Below are 18520 nucleotides of genomic sequence, written 5' to 3'. Positions count from 1 at the left end.
TCTGAATTGTACTTTTCCTGTAAATGTTGCTTATGCTTCTTCTATATTTAGACTAAAATATAAATGACGGTATAGTTGGTGAAGTTACTAAAGGTTTCAACTGATATCCACTTTGTGAACATAAATACTATTGGGGCATGGATATTATGTAATTTATTTTGAATTAAGATAATACTTAATTACATTTTTTGTAATCCTTTAATTTATCCCACATTGGAACAATAAGTTAACTTACCATTTTGTTGCGCTGCCGGCATAAACTGTAGAAAAGCCAATGAGAAAAGCTCAATGATATCACTACATTTCCCACAATGCTCACGAAAAGGCAAAATGATTGCATCATAAGATTGCGCCGTTACTCTGGCAACCGCCGTAATGGTTTGCTTCACCGTTAGCCATTTAGCTAGCTTGTCAGCTTCTCAGTGAAATATCAAACCATATGTCAAGAATAAGGTGAGAATCACTATGTATATAATTTTAATAATCTTTTAACATTATTGCAAGTTTTATTTCGTGTTTCTTTCGAACGACGCATCGCTGTTGTCTCGTATTTGACAGCTCAGACACACTATGGGAGCTGGCGGCGGAGGAGGTCCGGTGTCGGGAGAGCGGTGGACGAGAGGAGGACGGAGGAGAGACGGTTAGCGAGAGGACCGTGTTTCTGATGGGGAGCAAGTCTGGGGTGTGTTTACTAGTGCCAGACCACAGGCAGTACAGCACATTGGTTTAAGTTATCGCTAGTAACCTCACACCTGCTTCTGTTTTAGGGTAAAACTTCAATCCTACTCAGATGCCTGGACAGGTGAGTATCAATGTACTCACATACTTGTAACACAGTATGTACGTACTGCTTTCAGCGTGGAAGTTCAACTCTGACCATTAGGAACCATACCAGAAACTAGCACGGAGAGCTAGTTGTGGTTTTACACAATAAGAAACATGTTTTTTGTTTTTATATCCACCAGAGATGAACCACCTAAACCAACTCTGGCGCTGGAGTACACCTTTGGGAGACGGGCCAGAGGACACAACACAGTAAGGAAGCACTGTTAATGTTTTAGACACTTTAAGACTGAACAGTGAAAGTTATGAACTGAGGAAGTGCAATAGTAAAAAGAGAATGAGTTGTGTTAAAAGTTACCCCCTGTAAGCAGTTAAAATATGCTTAATTTAGTATTACAGCACTTACAATACGTTATTTAACTGAACATATTTGTTTGCTATTTCAGTCAACTATTTTTTATAGTGATTAACTTGCATGATAAAAATAAGGATTCTTTTTTCAGCCCAAAGACATAGCACATCTCTGGGAGCTGGGAGGAGGGACCTCTTTGTCAGACCTGGTCCAGATCCCCATCACTCCTGTCAGCATCAGGTAGGTCCCTTTTTAGACACATTTCTTATGAGGTGAAGTCTCATTTACTGTTCAGTTTGAGAATGAGAAACTTCTATTCAGGCCAGATATATCTTTAAAATCTGTATCGCTTTAACAACAGCGTCATGCAGGTAAAGGAACAGTGTTTTCTATGTATTCTGCCTCAACGCAGAGTCCTTCCTGTTTTTTCCCAGGTCATTGTCTGTCATCCTCATTCTGGACCTGTCCAAACCTAATGCTCTCTGGGGAACCATGGAGAAGCTGCTGCAGGCAGCACAAGCTCAACTGGAGAAAGTCTTTATCCAGGCGCAGCAAGCAGAGAAGGCCAAACCTGGAGCCAAACACCAGTCGCCTGTCCACTCAACAACACGTGTCTTACCTAAGGACTACCCTGTAAGACCTCAGCTTATTTCATTCACCAATTTATCTTGAGTGGTTGTTGATGTTGTGCATGGCTGTGGATGTGTGCTGCTGAACTGAAGGCATGTTGCAATAAATAAATGACAGACTAACATCTAAAACATTTTTTCAATGGTCTGCAATCCACCCACACTACCTTTGTATTGGGCACCCCCAATCTAATATATAGATGAAAGTTGATTTTTGTTTGTCTGATTGAAGCTGGTAGATGTACCCTGAATTAACTCTTGAGTCTGTCTACAGGACAGAGAGCTGGTCAGTCCTTTCCCTGTTCCTCTGCTCATCATTGGCAGCAAATATGACATCTTTCAGGTGAAACACTTCTTGTTATTTTTGCAACTTAAATATTTTTTAAGTGTAGAAGTTGGTGTCATCTCAGTAACAGATTTGAGAGTGACAGTTTTTCATCTGTGCTGCAGGAATTTGACTCTGACAAGAGGAAAGTGGTTAGTAAAACACTGCGTTTTATTGCCCACTACTACGCAGCCTCTCTGATTGTAAGTTCATGGAAGATTTTTCATTTTTCATTTGTTTTGATTAAAACTTACTGTAGTGTACTTTTTTTTTTACAGTTTCATTGTCTATTTGCTTTCACACACAGTTTATTTAATCAGTCATTCATTTTGTTTTTGTGTCTGATCTTTTTATTAGTTTACAGGCATCAAATCGGAGAGCCTCATGTCAAAAACTAAGAGCTTCTTCTCTCACCTGGCTTTTGGTGTGGACAGAGGGTGAGGAGGATAACTCAGCGCTGTACACAGAGTAGTACTACTGGTAGTAGTGGACAAGGGTTGTTACTTGCTTTCAGTTACATGCTTTTCAAAAGACAGGTCCAAAAGGATTATTTACATTTATTACTTTAAAGTGGTGTTTCATTATACAGGGAGGTAATTTTGTAATGTAGCCTAATGCCTGTCTAGGATGTCTGTTATCATTGATGATAGTAAGCATGAAAAATTGTGGACACAATTATAGCAAATGAAGTGCTCATTATATACTGTTTGTTTAATTATTTGGTTTTAATTTTTCTTGTTTTTGTCTTGTGATCAGGAAAACTGTGTCCTGTGACTCCACCAAGCCTCTCATCATTCCAGCAGGCTCTGACTCATTCAGCCACATAGGTCAGTACAGCACCGTCAAGTGGCCAAAAGCAGCTGTGCAGTTGAATCATTTAAAAATAATACTAATGTACTGTGTTGTAAGACATACATCAGATTTAGAGTCTGTTTTGACATTTGGTGACATGATTGTGTAATATTGTGTTTAAAACATATCTTAATACAGGCTCCCCTCCTACAACTGATGTGGACACCATTTCTCGGCATGCTAAAAACCCAAAGGACCTCTGGAAGAAAGTGTACGAGAGCGTCTTCCCCCAGGAGGTTGTTGGGCCTCCAGTGGCACCTTTGTCTTTATCAATATTGCAAAATCTGACTGATTTAGTCTCCAGTGTTGGATACAGAGGAATTCAGCATTCCTTATTATTAATACATAAGAACCCCTGTGAACTGTCTTTGTTTCTCTCTATCTGGCTGACTGTAGAGCACCAGTGAGCAGAGGGAACTGAAGGATCCAGCCAAAGACCAGCAGTATAATGAGCCTCAGATTGATGCCATGAGAGCCCAGAAAGACCAGGTAGCACATCTTTACCAGCTACATGCTTGTGTTGTTTTGCAGTCAGTTACTAAGACTAAGCTTAGCTGCCCATGACCCTGTCACCAGTTCACCACTTTTCCTTCCTTGGAGCACTTTTAATAAGGGCTGACCATTGTCGACCGAGGAATACTCAACAAGAGCTGCTCTGAATGCTCTGACCTAGTTGTCTACTCTATAAAATTTGGCAAAGTCTCTCAAATCCTGCCACTTCTTCTAATACATCAGCTTTGAGGAAAAAATGTTCATTTGCTGCGTTATGGCCTACTGACTTACAGGTGACATAGTAACAAGATAATCAGTGTTATCTTCTTCAGTCAGCCATAATGTTATGACTGATCACTGTATATTTTATGTTTTGTCTCTGCTACTTCACTTAAAGAATCATGACATACAGAACGGCTTCTAGCTGTGTGCTTCCCTTTAGAACATTTCAGTTTATAGATCATATGAAAGTTTACTTTGGTTTAGTAAAGTCATCAAAATAAAAAAGGTGGATATTAATTATATTAGTAATCTATATTAATTATATTATTAAGTTAATTAATATCCACAGGTATTAATTCCTTGCTCTATACAGGTGTATGACAAAATCAGCAATAAAGGAAAGAGACAATCTAGACAACTGTATAAACAGGCAATTATATCTCTTACAACTGCCCTCAGAAAACACACAATGTAGCCAATAAAGGACATTTTATTAAACACACTAGTGTATACACTGTGAAGAATGTGTAGCTGGAGAAATCCTTTTATATGAGTTCAAGGTACTCAGAGTGAGACATACAGTACAACATCGTGAGGAAGGAACATACAGTGCAGTGTGTAAATGTCGGAAATTTTTCTTTGAACAAGGCTAATGTTCCAGAGTAACCCTCCAGTCGTCAGTAGCTTGTATGTAGTAGTGTTTATGACCTGATCTCATTAACAGGCTATCGTTTTTCCTGTGGTGGCCATAAATTCAGAGATTAGTTGTCTTCTTGCTGACCTGCCACGGTGCCACTCTGTCACTTGAACTGCAGTAACCTGCTGCAGTCTCATTTCACAAGCTGTTATCTCTGACTCTCACCTGATGCTAGGGATCTTGCTCTACCATTGGACGGTAGATACTGCAATTTTTCTGAGTAACCAATGAGAAAATTGTGCTAAAGGTTTATTCCAGCCGCTGTTTGAGCTTGTGAACCCTAGGCCTTTTTTTGTATTTGTATCATAGAGCTGATCAAGTGTTTTCTGAAAGATAAATCCCTCCTACCATACGGAGAAATCCAGAAGGTTATTCAACTAAAAATAGTGCATTTTTAGAAAAAGACATTTGTGCCAAGACGGTGTCTGCCGATCTGGATTGTCAGTCCTGGAATTTCTGTGGATGTTTCTTTAATATGTACCACTACTTTAACATTAGTACAGACCAAACACACGTCCATCGCAACAGCAAGGGGTGTCCCTTGCATCCTGGTGCCATGTGTTCCCCATATAAGTAACACATAGGCACACAGCCAGGACATCTTCATCCATTGCCCTGTGGTCCAGTTTCTCAGATGTCCATTGTGGACAGGAGTCAGCATGGACACCCTGACTGGTCTGCGGCCACACAATCCCATAAAAATGTCTGTCTACCTCTGCTACATGTGGTGACTGTGACTTTCATTCATTTATTCATTTCATTCATCTGTTTACAGCCTAATTTAATTGCACACAGTCCTCCCCATTTGTAGTTCTCATATTTGTAAAAAACACTTCTACCTCTACTGGTCACTTTATATTTTTAACATAGTTTATAGTTGTATAAAACATTTTTTATTTCTAGTTACTTTATATTTTTTATATAGTTTTTGTATTGTATGTTCAATGTATGTTACTGCTACTGGATGCTTGAATTTCCTTCGGGATCAATTAAGTATCTATCTATCTATCTATCTATCTATCTATCTATCTATCTATCTATCTATCTATCTATCTATCTATCTATCTATCTGTCTGTCTGTCTGTCTGTCTGTCTGTCTGTCTGTCTGTCTGTCTGTCTGTCTGTCTATCTATCTATCTAAAAAGACAAACTGTGATGTAGTGTGTATTCTGACACCTTTTTTATCAGAATGAGCTTTTTGCAATTTGAGCTACAGTAGTTCATCCGTTAGATCAGATTACACGTTTGCTCTCCACGCGTATCAGTGAGCCTTGGCTGCCTATGACCCAGTGGTCTTGACATCACAATTTGGTCTTTGTCAGAGTTGCTCATATCCTTCTACTTGTCCATTTTCTTGCTTCTAACACATCAGCTTGTGGGACAAGATGTTATACTGCCGCCTAATATATCCCACTCACTGACATGTGCCGTGGTAACAAGATAATTAGTGTTATTCACTTGAATCAATGATTATGACCAGACAAACTGAGACCAGTGTACTCAATGCGTTTTGACAAAGACAACACAGTGTCTCATATCCTTAGACCATTAAACCACTAGTAAATCACAAGTGAAAACACATCAGGAAATCTAGAAAAATGAAATGGACTTTCAACATTTATGTAGAGTCAGACTTCTCCAGTACTTGGTACTAGTCTGAAAGGTTACTTTTCCAGATGATCACGCACAAATTCTTGATAAATCACATGTTGCTGGGGTTATAAAGATTTTATCTGTATCCTGTGTCTGCATTTGTGTCTGTGAAAGACAACAAAACCTTGTTTATCATTTGATGAGTCTGCATGTGTGTCTGTGCTATAGGGTGTGCTTCTGGTTACAGCAGTTTCTCTTCATATTGCTTAATTTTTCTCGTCTCTGTCTACATCTGTTTTTCAGGAACTGGAGCAGTACAAGAGGAATGCAGCTAAGTCATGGAAAGGACTTGAGCTGGAGACATGAGACATAATCTGCTTTATTACAAACATAATAACATATATACAGTATACAGTTTGCATTATTTATTTACTTTTTTGCTCATTTTTTACTACTTTTTAGATAATGCATGCAACTTATTTAACTGTTAAATAAGTTGCATGCTTAACAATTAACAATTAACTTTGAAAACAGAACAAAACTATTTTTTGTCATAACATGTCTTCTAAAAAAAGAAACATTATTACAGTAGACATCACTTCTTAGTGATAATTTACAGTCACAATAACAAAAAGGTGATACAGGCGCTATTTAATTCATGCTGAAGGCTACATATAGTTTACAGAGGTCTGTAGTTGTTGGAAAGTAATTCAGGCCTTAAAAATCAACATTGCTGCAGACTGCAAGTTAAATGAATTATAAGAGAATTTCATACATTGATATAAAAGAAAAGTAAAAGTAAAATGAATATTTAAAGATTAAAATTCTGTCTTCTGAATAACTGACACTTATAGATAAACTATATCTATTAGCCATGTTGAAGCTAATTGACTTTAGCAATTTATTTTTGGTCTAAATTGGATTTTCATTTTCCACAAGTTTAGTCAGTCTACTGGTCCTTGGTGTTATAGTCAATTTGAGGGTTTTGGTTTTCAGAGATGAGAACAGATAATTTACCTTTCACTGAAATGTTTTAGGTGCTAGCCAAACGCAACTGAAATCCAGAGGCAAGTGCACCGGAAATGGCAGATGCTTTTTTAAACATGGCTAATTAAAGAAGGTGTGATGATCAGACAGAGAGAGTTTTAAGAGACCATGTTAAGAATTCATTTTGAGTTTGATTGCTGGATTAAAACTGAATGTTGTCTTGTTTGTGCCCATGGTTGCATGATTAACCCTGCTGTACTCTATATCTTGTATTACAAACTTTACACTTTAACTGTACGTAGATAACATATGTCTTAGGTTAAGTAGAGCAATAGGAGCCCCGATACTTCAGTGAATAGAGAACATCATACTGCAAATCATTACTGGATCACGTTGACCAAAGTTTGGCTTTCTGGTTCTCCCTCACATTTGTGTTTGTGGTTTTAGTGACGCACAAGCCTGTCCCTGATCTTGAAGCTGATAATGCCCAGCACCAGTAGTGCAGGAAGGAAGGCATAGAGGAGAATAAAGTCTAGTGTGTATCGGGACAGAGCACCAGGATAGCCCTCATCAATGATCTGACTGCCGTGAGTGACCAGACAGGCTCCTGGCAAGGGTCTGGTAACATCTGAAACAACATGAGGAAGAGATTTCTGGTTTTACAACTGTCTGTCCTTGAACACTGAACCCAAATTATATAAATCAGATTTTAAAGCTACACTGTAATGATAAAATGTAAAACTGATAAATGAGAATTACTAATAATCTTTTACTAGCAAAGTAAGAGATGGGAGAAATGTTTAAAGACAATATGAAATGCTCCTTTTTCTGTTATAATGATCGGTACCTTTCTGTTGATAGACATAAAAACAACTTACTGCATGTGAAGTCGAGACCGTGGAACTCAGTGACTATGAGCAGCTCACAGCTGTACTTCTGGAAAGTCAGGTAACTGAGCCACTGGAAGACTAATGGCATCTGCTGGGTGCTTCTGTTGTGAGGAAGAGTAGAGGAAAGTTAGCTGTAGCAACTCTTATACCTTCACTTTTAATAAAAACATAGAGAAACTAACACAGGTTGAAATTACAAAGCCGTAGGTATAAATTTACCAATCCAAATAAAATCCTATTTGATGTGTTACCTTAGAAATCCAGATCCCACTAAGATCCCTGCAATGTTGAGTAGAGCCACTCCAGTGTTGACCATGTTAGGGTCGTGCACCACTCCTAATAGCACCACAGTCAACAACTCACCTTTGGAAAAACAACATGAATACACACAATTATGATTTATGAATGAAACACATTTGTGTGTGTTTACTTATTTTTCTGAAATTTAAGGTTGCAGAGAGAGCTCAACGTGCTGCACCCTAATAAAACATATGTAAATAAACAAAACACAAGCAAATTACGAAAACGTCCATAGCAATTTGACACCACTGTAAATGCTCAGAACACCAGCAAGTAAGATAAATGAAGCCCAAACAACAATGGAAGTGTTGGTTGTGTTGTGAGTGTTTGCATCACGTATTGTTAAACTGATGAAGACGTTTCCTTTGCTTGTGTTTTGTCTGTTTTATTAAGCTGCGGTACCTTGCTGTCCCTTGACATGTACGTAGCAACAAAGACAAAAGTTAAAATAGTTGAGTCATAGAGATGAAAAGACTGGTCACTAGCAAAACTAGCACTGTCTCAACAGCTCACCTATAATATGCGGCACCAGAACTACAGCAGTGAAACACAGGAAACGCAAAGTTTCAGGTTGCAGCCCCACTGTCCTGAGAAAAAAAGAAGTGCGTGAGACGCCAAGTAAACATCTTCAAGGCAGGATGAAAATGCAACTTCCATCCCCCAAACAAAAACCACACACACTTGTACCCACCAGTAAAGGAAGGAGGTGAAGATGAAGACGCCCAGGATGCTGAAGGGCAGGATGTGGAAGACGTAGGCCAAGAACATTTGCCATTTACTGTACAGGCCGTCCTGACTCTCTTGATCACCGATGGCACGCAACGCTGGGACTGTGGATATAAAGACATCACTGATAGAGGTGGGTTGAATATACCTAAACCCAAGACGCTGCTTAGAAATCGTAATAAAGTCACCCTAACGTGCTGAAGGTATTTTATCTTTGTACTAATCAAATAAGTTGATTTTCATCATCCCATTCAGGTGTTTTGAAATGGGTGCAATTAAATTGATATTTGAAGTTAACTTATGCCATAACTGAAATTACTCCCACATACACCAAAGGCATCCGAGACCTTTTTCCGAGAATTTTGTAAAGCTCTGTCTGGTATTCTGCCATCTGTTTATGATCCAGGTGCAGATGTTCTTGGATTTTATTCAGGCAACTCAGTGATCTTATTTGGAAGAAATGCATTTAATTATTGGGTCCTATCAGTTGTTATCCATGAGATTCAAGGTCAGAATGATATCAGTCTACCTCTATCAAACTACCTCTTGGCAGTCTGGGTGCTCACGGAGTGCTGCTTATGCCTGTGTTTCATCACCTATCTTATCTAAATTATTTTTATTTGTAAGGTCCAGAGCCCTAAAGCTGATAACTGAGAAAGGTGGTAAGGAGATAATTACCTTATTCAGCAAATATCACTATCCATTTAAATGTTAAACATGGTTCAGGTAAATCAATGTTAGAATAGATTCTGTATGTATGTTTAATTATTTGAAAAACCAACAGGAAGAATCACAAAGTAGACTGACGCGCACCACCCCAGAAATGTAATTATATATCGCATTGATACAGACAGAACAATTGTTCCAAAGTGCATTCTCTCATCCACGTTTCTCAGTAGTTGGATAAGCTCAGAGGAGTCACCTTCCTTCTGCCCCATGTGACGCGTGTCCTCAGACATCTGTTGCTGTGATTTCTGGTAGAGGTAACTTTTGTTTAACGTTATTAACTTCATCTCCAACATGAGACTCTCGTTTCTAATCGCAGTTGAAATACACAGAGAAATTCAACACAAGCTGCATAATTACAGAACAACAGCAGATACCCACACTGTTTCCAACTCTCATAGGCTGTGGCAAAGACCTGTTGTGGAAGTATAAACCAAGCTTAAGATTCAGCTTTGTTGGGCTGTTCCTCTTGTGTAAGCACTTTATACGTGTACAGGAGAGATGCAGATAGTATGAAGCTAGTATAGATACTTGGCTCGTAGGTTAAAAAGACACTCTGGTTCTCTTCAGTAGATAAATACAGTACAAGTCATTTGCCCTTGAATGAAAGTTAATGAAAGGTGTTCCTTTACCTAAGAGGGACACTGAACACTGAACTCTCTTCATCACTTTCAACTCACAAAATCTTGACTTTTTTTGCTGAAGGGAACAATAATACTGCAGACACCTTTCACCTAGTGAACAGGAGATAAGCAGGCTTACACTGCTGAGATAAAGACTTTTCAAGCGCAGTGCTTAACAAGATAATACATCTCTTTTGCTCAGGTGGAGCTCGCACTCCAGGGCTTCCCTGCAATCATCATATCTGCCATGTGGATATTTATTGGATGATGTTATCAGACATGCAGTTCGATGTACTATAGTGCACCTAGATATTGTGTAAGTTCTGAAAGATGGTAACTTCATACATTAACACTTATGTTTTAAATATTTTTTCCCAGCATATAAACTATTTAATTGCAAAACTGAGAACCAATGCTCATTGATGTTATTCAAGGACAGCACAGAGCTGCTTATCAGACCTGAACCTAATTTCACAATAACCTTGAGTTTTCAAATTACTGTCTCTGTCCAGTTTCGTAGTTGCTACTTTTCCGCTCCAAATACTTGTTTTTGTTATGTGTTCCCTTGACCCTTTATAGGGCACTCATTAAAATACTTGAATGATAAATGATATATTTCAACTCTAGAGTTGAGAGTAAATCAAGGTCAATTAATTTATCGTATATGGTTCCTGTGGTAAATAAAAGTGGTAAATAAATGTAAACATGTATTTAGACCATTAGGACATAAGTGCTGAGTCAAACATACACATAATCACGTTAGACAACATCAGGACACTTATTCGTGGTACCCAATAAAGCAGTTATGCTCAGCGTTCATGCAGAGGTGGACCTTGCAGACCACATTAGACCCTGATTTGACCTGAGAAGGTTGCCTTGAGATTCACTGATTGGCTGGGAGAAAACCATATGCTTCTAAACCTCACTGAGAGGCACAGGGATGCAGTTTGTGTGTGTGGAAGTTACCAAATATGGTTCCTCACCCTATAAAGGATTAAGTCTCGCTGTGCATTACAATGAATGTGCCCAAAAAACTTAAGTTAAGATATTTTCCCTCCTTGTGTGCAGATGTTTGTGGTTGGACTCACAGAGAGCGACAGCATTCAGCATCCCAGTATAGGGCGAAGCGCCAATCATCTGATAGATGATGCCAATGCGGTCCTGCACTGCACCCTTGGTGACGTCGTTGTCTAGACGCATGACGAAAAAGGCCACAAACAGACCGTAGATCAGGTTCTGGGATAGACGCATCAGAACACCCATCCGGTCTCTGGACAGGTTTCTTACAGTGCGCCTGCACACACAACACATATGTGATAAATACACAGAAGCCTAATATCCTGCAAATAGTCTCCATGATGTACAAGTATAACAGATATCTGCTGGTTTCAGAAGTCTGGAACTGGAGGATCAACGGCTCGAATCCCAAGGATGATAGGAAAAAATGTGCAAAGGTGGAGTGAAGGTGGAGGTGGTGGAGTGGCCCAGAGCAAGGCAAGAAGTTTACAAGCATTTCATACAATACATGGAGGATGGTTATCAACTATAAACTACTAGTTTTATCAGTTGGCTGCATAAAGACACATTGAGGGACAGAACTTCAGCACTGACCTGAGTAGAACTTCAAGCTTGGCAGCACCGCTGGGCGACTCTTTGCTCTTAAAGGGGATGGCAGGTTTGTCTGAGCGCTGTAGACTCTGCTCCACTTGTTCCAGCATGTTCTGGTAGATGTTCGACCTCTGATAGGATGACGTGATCTCGTGCATGCGACTGAACGTGGCAGCCTCCCTCTCGCTACTGCGTGTGTCCACCGAGGTGAAGTCAACTGTAATTTTAGTATTTTAATGTTTATGTTAAGCAGACAGACTTCTATGTATTCTCACAGTATATGTCTTCTTTATTTGTCTGTGTTTGAACATAGCTACCGTACACTGTACCATATATATCAAAGGGGTTGCAGTAGTCTGGACACTCATATCCACACTGACTGAAGAAGTCCACCATCTCACCTGGCTGCCCGCAGAACACTAGCTCACCTTTACTCATTATAGCAATCCTGCTGAACACCTAGGAGACAAATGCACACGGCAACAATTACATCTACCAACAAAACTACAATAAATGTTTTTCATGAACTGGTGAACTTTTCACTTTTTATGTCTGTGAAGGTTCTCAGTCATCCAGGTCATGGTATATCCAACAAAGGTTAAAAAAAGGCAACTGGACTTGTAGAGTTTTTTTGAGAAGACGTTTCACCACTCATCCGAGTAGCTTCTTCAGTTCTAGGGGACTGATGGGAAGTCTGAGGTTTAAATAGGAACTCCTCCTGAAAAAACTTGCTTGTTATGCTAATAACCAGAAACTGGTGCAGCTAATTTCCATTAACGACTGGGTACTTACCTGTTGTTGAGGGGCTGCACCAGTTTCTGGTTATTAGCATAACAAGCATAACAAGCAACTTTTTTTAACCTTTGTTGGATAGTTTTCACTTTTTACTTTTTACAGTTGTACACTAACAGTCTATGATGATGAGGAAGAGATTTTTTCCTAAGGTTAGGGTTGGAGTTAGGATTTAATTCTAATAGAAGAGATACATAATGTATAATACTGAGTTGCCAAAAAGTTGTAGCAACCAAAAATAGTTATGGATTACTTAATGTTTGAGGGGAAAAAAAGTTTCACATCAAAGTTTCTGTCTTCTCTCATTCATCTCAGAAACCCACATTGAACAGCTCGGAGCGTGGTTGGTGGATGGTTACTATGACGATACGGTTCCTCCTGGCCAGCTCTGCCAGCAGTACCACGATCTGATTGGCGGTCATGCTGTCTAGGCCGGTGGTCGGCTCGTCCAATAGGATCACCCCTGCAACGACACCATCCCTATGACATCATGGCCATCATTGCAGGTTTGTCATACAGTGAGAACAAGGGAAAGGCAGGACAGGAACTTTTTCTCTTCTAAGAAACTTTTAAATGTACTTTTTATGAAGTGGCACATGCAGGACTCTCAGCGGGACCAACTTAACTTGACTGTAGATAAGTGAGCTTTTTTTTCTTAGTTAATTACTCTAATTAGGACAATTAAAAGATTGCCTCTTTGCATTATGAAAGAAGAGTGGAATTAGCAGATGCTTTAATTGTGAGATTAATTCATTTCCTGGTTGATTGGAGAGGCAGCGAATGGGAACTCCTTATTACTGTGTGTGTGTTCATGGCCATTTTAATCCTGAATGAGGACTGAGACCCTCCATCATCCCTGGAGGACTGTGGACCTGATAAACTACACCTGGGATGAACACACACACACACTGCTCATTCCCTTCGTGGTGAGATAACCTAGTCCTTTATTACTCTTCTCCATCTCTTTCTCCGTCCCTTTCCTGTCCTTTCCTGTCCTTTCCTCATTCCCCTCCTACTTAGATCCTTTTGGGGTTTTTTTTCCAGTGTGGACTTTAAAACTCTTAGGGAGTGACAGGTGACATGTGCTGAACTTTCTCCTGTCTCATAGGAAGGTCATGTTTCTGTCCCTCTTGCTTCCTATAGTGGCTATAGTATAAATATAAAGCCGATGTGAGAATTTAGCCTAGTTTTGCTTCCTCTAGTAAAGGTTGTGAGACACTAAGCCGATAGTTGACCATTTGCCTGAGACAGCTAATCATCTCATCTTCATCTCATTTGAACATTCAAGTACACAAATATATTCCCAACAAAATGATCATCTAGAAAGAATAAACTTCAGACCAATTGATCAGCATAATTCAGGGGAGGAAAGCGCTGTACAACGGTTTGTAGCTAATAATAGCTCTTCCTGTTTTGCCTTTTAAATGACAAATACAGACTGCTGCCACCTGCTTGTATGGGGAGTTTTTTTCCTTTCACGCAGATGCAAAACGTATGTGCCAGTTGACCGTTGGCTGTAGTCTTTGTGTTGTGTTCAAATGCAACTTTTTAGTTCAGATGCAGCTGACATAAGGTGACGTTACAGTTGCCAGCAGTTCCTCGATGTCAGTTTGGTGCATCCTGACCTTTACTTCGCATTCAAAATTAGATAATCCTTCTTAATGTGCTGCCAATGTAAAATCAACAAATCAACATCCCGTTGCTTTGCAGTCGATAGTTGCTGTTACCCCTACTGTCTATGTGAACACACCCATTTGATTTGATTACGTTAAACTATTGTAACCTTGTTCTAGCAGCAGATAAACTTTATTACAGCAAGCAGGAACTGTTTTCGTATTCCTCTGTGTACCTGACTATTGTTTCATGTCAGACTTGAAAAGTTAAGGTCATCTTGCTGATACTGTGTCACATCTCATTTTGTACAATCCTCGTCCCATCTGTTTCAAAGCTTACAAAAATCACCTCCTTATCAATTCTGTATCTTTTCTGACTTAAGAATTTTGTGGATAAGGGCTTTTTTATCTCAATTCATCTCAATCATCATGATTTAAATATACAGTAGTGCTCACACTTTGGAAGTCTGATGTCAGTGATACACAGGTAAAACTGTGTTGTCAGATGCACTCACTTGGGTCCTGAAGTAATTGGCTGGCAATGGAGACCCTCCTCCTCTCACCCCCAGAGATCCCTGGAAAAACACGACCTCCGATAACACTGTGGGCCACATGAGTCAGGCTCAGTTCGGCCATGGCGGCAGACACCTGCACAGGAGACATAGATCAAGGGATCAGGGAACAAGGTAATAACTAGTACCAACTAGAATTGCAAGCAATTATAAAGGGGTCCTTAAGCCATTCCCGCCAAGGCCAAGCCTCCCCATGCAATTTGGTTCTGAAGCTACATGGACAGGTCTTTAATAAACATCAGGTTGAATGAATTTTTATTGACCAACCATCAGTTAAGTGAAGCAACTAATTATTCTCTAAAGTCCTAATAAAATGTCTTTATTGTTAGCTGTCTGCAACATTCAGGTAAAGGATAACTACTAATACCAAGCTAGAGGACAAGGGTCTTCTTTAGATAATGTAACGTGAGTTGTGAACATAAGAAGAGGGGAGGCTTCAACATTTTTTTTTTTTAGCTTTTTAAGTTTAGCTTTTGTCAGTAAGCAGACCTGGAATAAATGACCACCCGTCGTATAAAACAACTTGGTGCAGAACATAACAAAACATCCTCCGTTTCAGCTTTGAAGCTATTTCTAAATCTCTTATTCTCATTTATCTTCATGTTGCACACAATCCTTTTTGAAGTAACTTCACAATGTTTGGTTTAAATATACATCAGAATATGGCAATGCTCTTCAGAAAGTGTCTTACGTATAATACACTTAATCGGCGTAAATTTAGGTTGATCATCCCCAAACACTGTTAAATATCTTAATGTGCTGGCGTCAGTGAAAACTGTGAAATAAAAAACAAAGGTAACTGGACCACTCATCCAGGAACGGAAGAAGCCCCTTGGACAAGTGGTGAAGCATCTTCAACAAAACCCAACAAGTCCAGTTGCTGAAATTTTTCTAGATACAATTCTCCATTTGTTTGTTTTGTATGTTCTATAGCAAGGAGAAATGCTGAGTATGAATAAGAAAAATAAAAAATAAACATGAATTAATGTTGTGGGAAGACCCTCAAAAATCACCTTTTTCTTGATGGCTTCGGCCGAGTGTTTCCGCAGGGCCAGCTGGGCGGTGTAGGTCAGAGTCTCCTCCACTGTCAGGTAACTCAGCAAGTTATCACTCTATTAAAGAAAGAGAGAAAGAAAGAGCAATAAAATAGAGCAAAGAAATGCAATGGAACAAGAGAAATGTAGTGAAGCAAACATGTATCGTTAGACTGTGGGTTTGAATTGAGAAAAAAATATTCTTCTCCATGAGGGATAAACTTCTATTTTCCTCTTGTATTTTAGTTTTCTGGCTACCTTTCTGTCGTGTCTCTGTGTGTTCATACTGTATATGCTTGTAAAACTCATCTGTGATCTATCTTTGCTGCAAGCGTACAAACGCATACATTGCTTGAACCAGCTGAACCCGCTGCCTGCCTCAATTAACACTTGGCGCCTCCCAATCCCACTTCTCCTTATTCTCTCATCTGAATGACTTTAATATCAGGAGCTCATATCACCTCCTCATCTGCAGCTTAGCAGGGGAAGTTAATGACGAGGCTTAGAGAGAAGAAGGGAATGCTATCAGAGAGAAGGCAGAGATGATTTGAAAGGAAGCGAGGCCGGTTTTAAACCTGTGTTTTTAATTCAGGCTTTGGATACACTTGAGCACCTCTCATTGAGAGATTAAGTATATGAGGAGGCTATCAAGGGTCTTAAGTTAATTTCATACAGAGGGCAGGGCAGCCTTTCTGGAGCTTTTGCTAAACGGTGTGTTTGTTGAGTTTTTGATTTAGCTCTTGTGGTGGTTAGTTTAAACCAAGCAACTTAAATATATACTGTCCATACATGTGAAATTGTAGGGCAACGTTTAACCTGTTGTCAGTGTCTCTTGAAAACTAGTGTCACGTCATTAGTTTCAAACAGTTTTCAAACTACTGTTCAGTCTTTTTATTAATAGGTAGAGCCTGTTTTGTGTAACCATTGCTACAGAAGACAAGGAATAACAAATAAGTCTGGTAACCTTTCCCAGAGACATTATTGAATATTTTTGTCTTAAATGTCCTAGGTTTGGGTGTATCTGTGTGTTACCTGTAGCACATAGGAGAAGCAGTCTTGATACTCGTTTCTCTTCAGTTTCCTGCCATTTATAAAGACCTCACCAAGCAGTGCACCACGGTTGCCAATCCTCCCTGAGATGGCATCCAACAATGTAGTCTTCCCAGAGCCTTTATAATACGAAGTGCAAACAGACAAACACACAAATTCATACAGATCGTACAATAAAAAAACATCACATTTAGACCACTCAACCTCAGCATTAAGACCTCCAGCCAGTGAAGTGAACAACACTGATGCTCTCATTATGATGTAATGTTGTTCTGGGAAACCTGAGTCCTGAACATTGCTGCAGACAGCAAGGAGATGTTCCTTGCATGCCATATGCAATATGGTGCCATATGTTTCCCAGCTAAGTGACGCACACGTCCCCAACTATCCATGTCATGTAATAGACTACCTTCTTCCATTACTTCTTGGTCCAGTTCTGGTGTTCACATGTCCATTGTAGGAGCTTTCAGCAGTGTACTGGGGTCAGCATGGACACCCTGACTGGCCTGAAACTATGCAGCCTCATACGAAACAAACTGTGATGCATGGGCCATCCTTCGATCCCCACGTGCATCAGTGAGTATTAGCAACCTTGTTTCACTTTTTTTCCTTTCTTGGACCACTTTTGATAGATACTGACCACAGCAGACCAGAAACACCCCACAGGAGCTGCAGTTTGGGGATGCTCTGACCCATTCGTCCATTCGTCCATCAACATTTGGACCTTTGAGGCTAAAATGTTCACTTGCTGCCTAATATACCCTCCCATGATGCCACCGTAAGCAGTGTTGTTAACTTGACCAGTGATTGTTAGGAATGTTATGGCTGATCACTTTATGTTTATCTAACTTCCTTCTTTCCCCTAGGAGGACTTTCATTTTGTCAATTATTCTTGTAGAAAGAGTGTTGATTCATTATTTGCAAAGTTTGATTTCGTACTGATAGCACACTCTCTGTATTCTGGATTTGAGGGTTTCTAAACATTTCAACAATACCCATTAAAAAACTGTACAGTTTAACAACTATTTAATACATGTAAATAAATGTCTTAATATTAATTAATTATCAGTTAATTTTAAACATTTCTACCTGAATTGCCCAGTATGCCCATGATCTGCCCACTGTCCACATGGAAGGAGACATCATTGAGGATTTGACGAGTCCATCGTTTCCTATAGGAGGGTAAGTCCCACCACGGACCCACACGTTCACTGAAACACACACGGACAACAGTAAATATTTTTATTATGAATCCTCAGAAAAGAATCCGCTTTTTTCTTTATGTGTTATTGACAGTACATAAAAATTGTGCCTGTTTTTGTATTCTTGTATACTGTCTGTCTGCAGCGTTTACCTGACTGTGTAGGAGATCTTACTGACGCTGAGACAACAGGAGGGCTCTGATCGGTGCTCTCCGCTGTCCCTCCACACATCCCTCTTCACCTCCGACACAAAATTGAACGACTCCCCCGCTTTCGTCTCTGGCTCCACCGGCTCCATTGAGTACATTCTGTTCATGTCTCCTGCCTGTCCAGCCTTCAGCTCCAAATGACAACTGTGTCAAGTCCGTTTCACATCAGTTAATTTTCTTCCAGTCCCAGACTTTGTCTCTGTCCCCTGTACAGAGCAGCACTGCACGAGTGTTGTCTCTCGG

At 39.7% G+C, this 18520-nt stretch overlaps 2 protein-coding genes across 2 annotated transcripts; one reads left to right on the top strand and one right to left on the bottom strand.

The window, feature by feature from the left end:
- The first annotated feature begins 340 nt into the window (after positions 1 to 340).
- On the top strand, positions 341 to 7192 carry dync2li1 (dynein, cytoplasmic 2, light intermediate chain 1). The gene is made up of 13 exons (XM_084561548.1): positions 341 to 453; positions 559 to 682; positions 768 to 802; positions 966 to 1035; positions 1287 to 1375; positions 1570 to 1768; positions 2039 to 2107; positions 2215 to 2292; positions 2447 to 2526; positions 2846 to 2916; positions 3080 to 3177; positions 3338 to 3430; positions 6249 to 7192. Exons 1-13 carry the CDS (start codon positions 440 to 442, stop codon positions 6309 to 6311), a joined length of 1083 nt encoding a protein of 360 aa, XP_084417674.1. The 5' UTR covers positions 341 to 439; the 3' UTR covers positions 6312 to 7192.
- On the bottom strand, positions 7189 to 18384 carry abcg5 (ATP-binding cassette, sub-family G (WHITE), member 5; the record flags this gene model as incomplete). Its single annotated transcript, XM_084561547.1, has 14 exons — positions 7189 to 7560; positions 7811 to 7923; positions 8074 to 8185; positions 8636 to 8709; positions 8814 to 8952; positions 11286 to 11491; positions 11809 to 12022; positions 12135 to 12264; positions 12921 to 13060; positions 14726 to 14858; positions 15796 to 15894; positions 16849 to 16985; positions 17956 to 18077; positions 18221 to 18384. The coding sequence occupies 14 exons, from the start codon at positions 18382 to 18384 to the stop codon at positions 7376 to 7378; spliced, it is 1968 nt and encodes a 655-aa protein (XP_084417673.1). The 3' UTR covers positions 7189 to 7375.
- Between the last annotated feature and the right edge of the window lie 136 nt (positions 18385 to 18520).

This window comes from Chelon labrosus, assembly GCF_963514085.1.
Source record: "Chelon labrosus genome assembly, chromosome: 15".
Classification (NCBI taxonomy): Eukaryota; Metazoa; Chordata; class Actinopteri; order Mugiliformes; family Mugilidae; genus Chelon; species Chelon labrosus.
This window is presented reverse-complemented; position numbering and strand designations above follow the sequence as displayed.

What these genes read in the sequence shown, in the direction of transcription:
- dync2li1 (XM_084561548.1), top strand. An exon ending in ACTACGCAGCCTCTCTGATT is followed by an intron (nt 2,293 to 2,446) that starts GTAAGTTCATGG and finishes TCTTTTTATTAG; the next exon opens with TTTACAGGCATCAAATCGGA. An exon ending in TGAGAGCCCAGAAAGACCAG is followed by an intron (nt 3,431 to 6,248) that starts GTAGCACATCTT and finishes TCTGTTTTTCAG; the next exon opens with GAACTGGAGCAGTACAAGAG.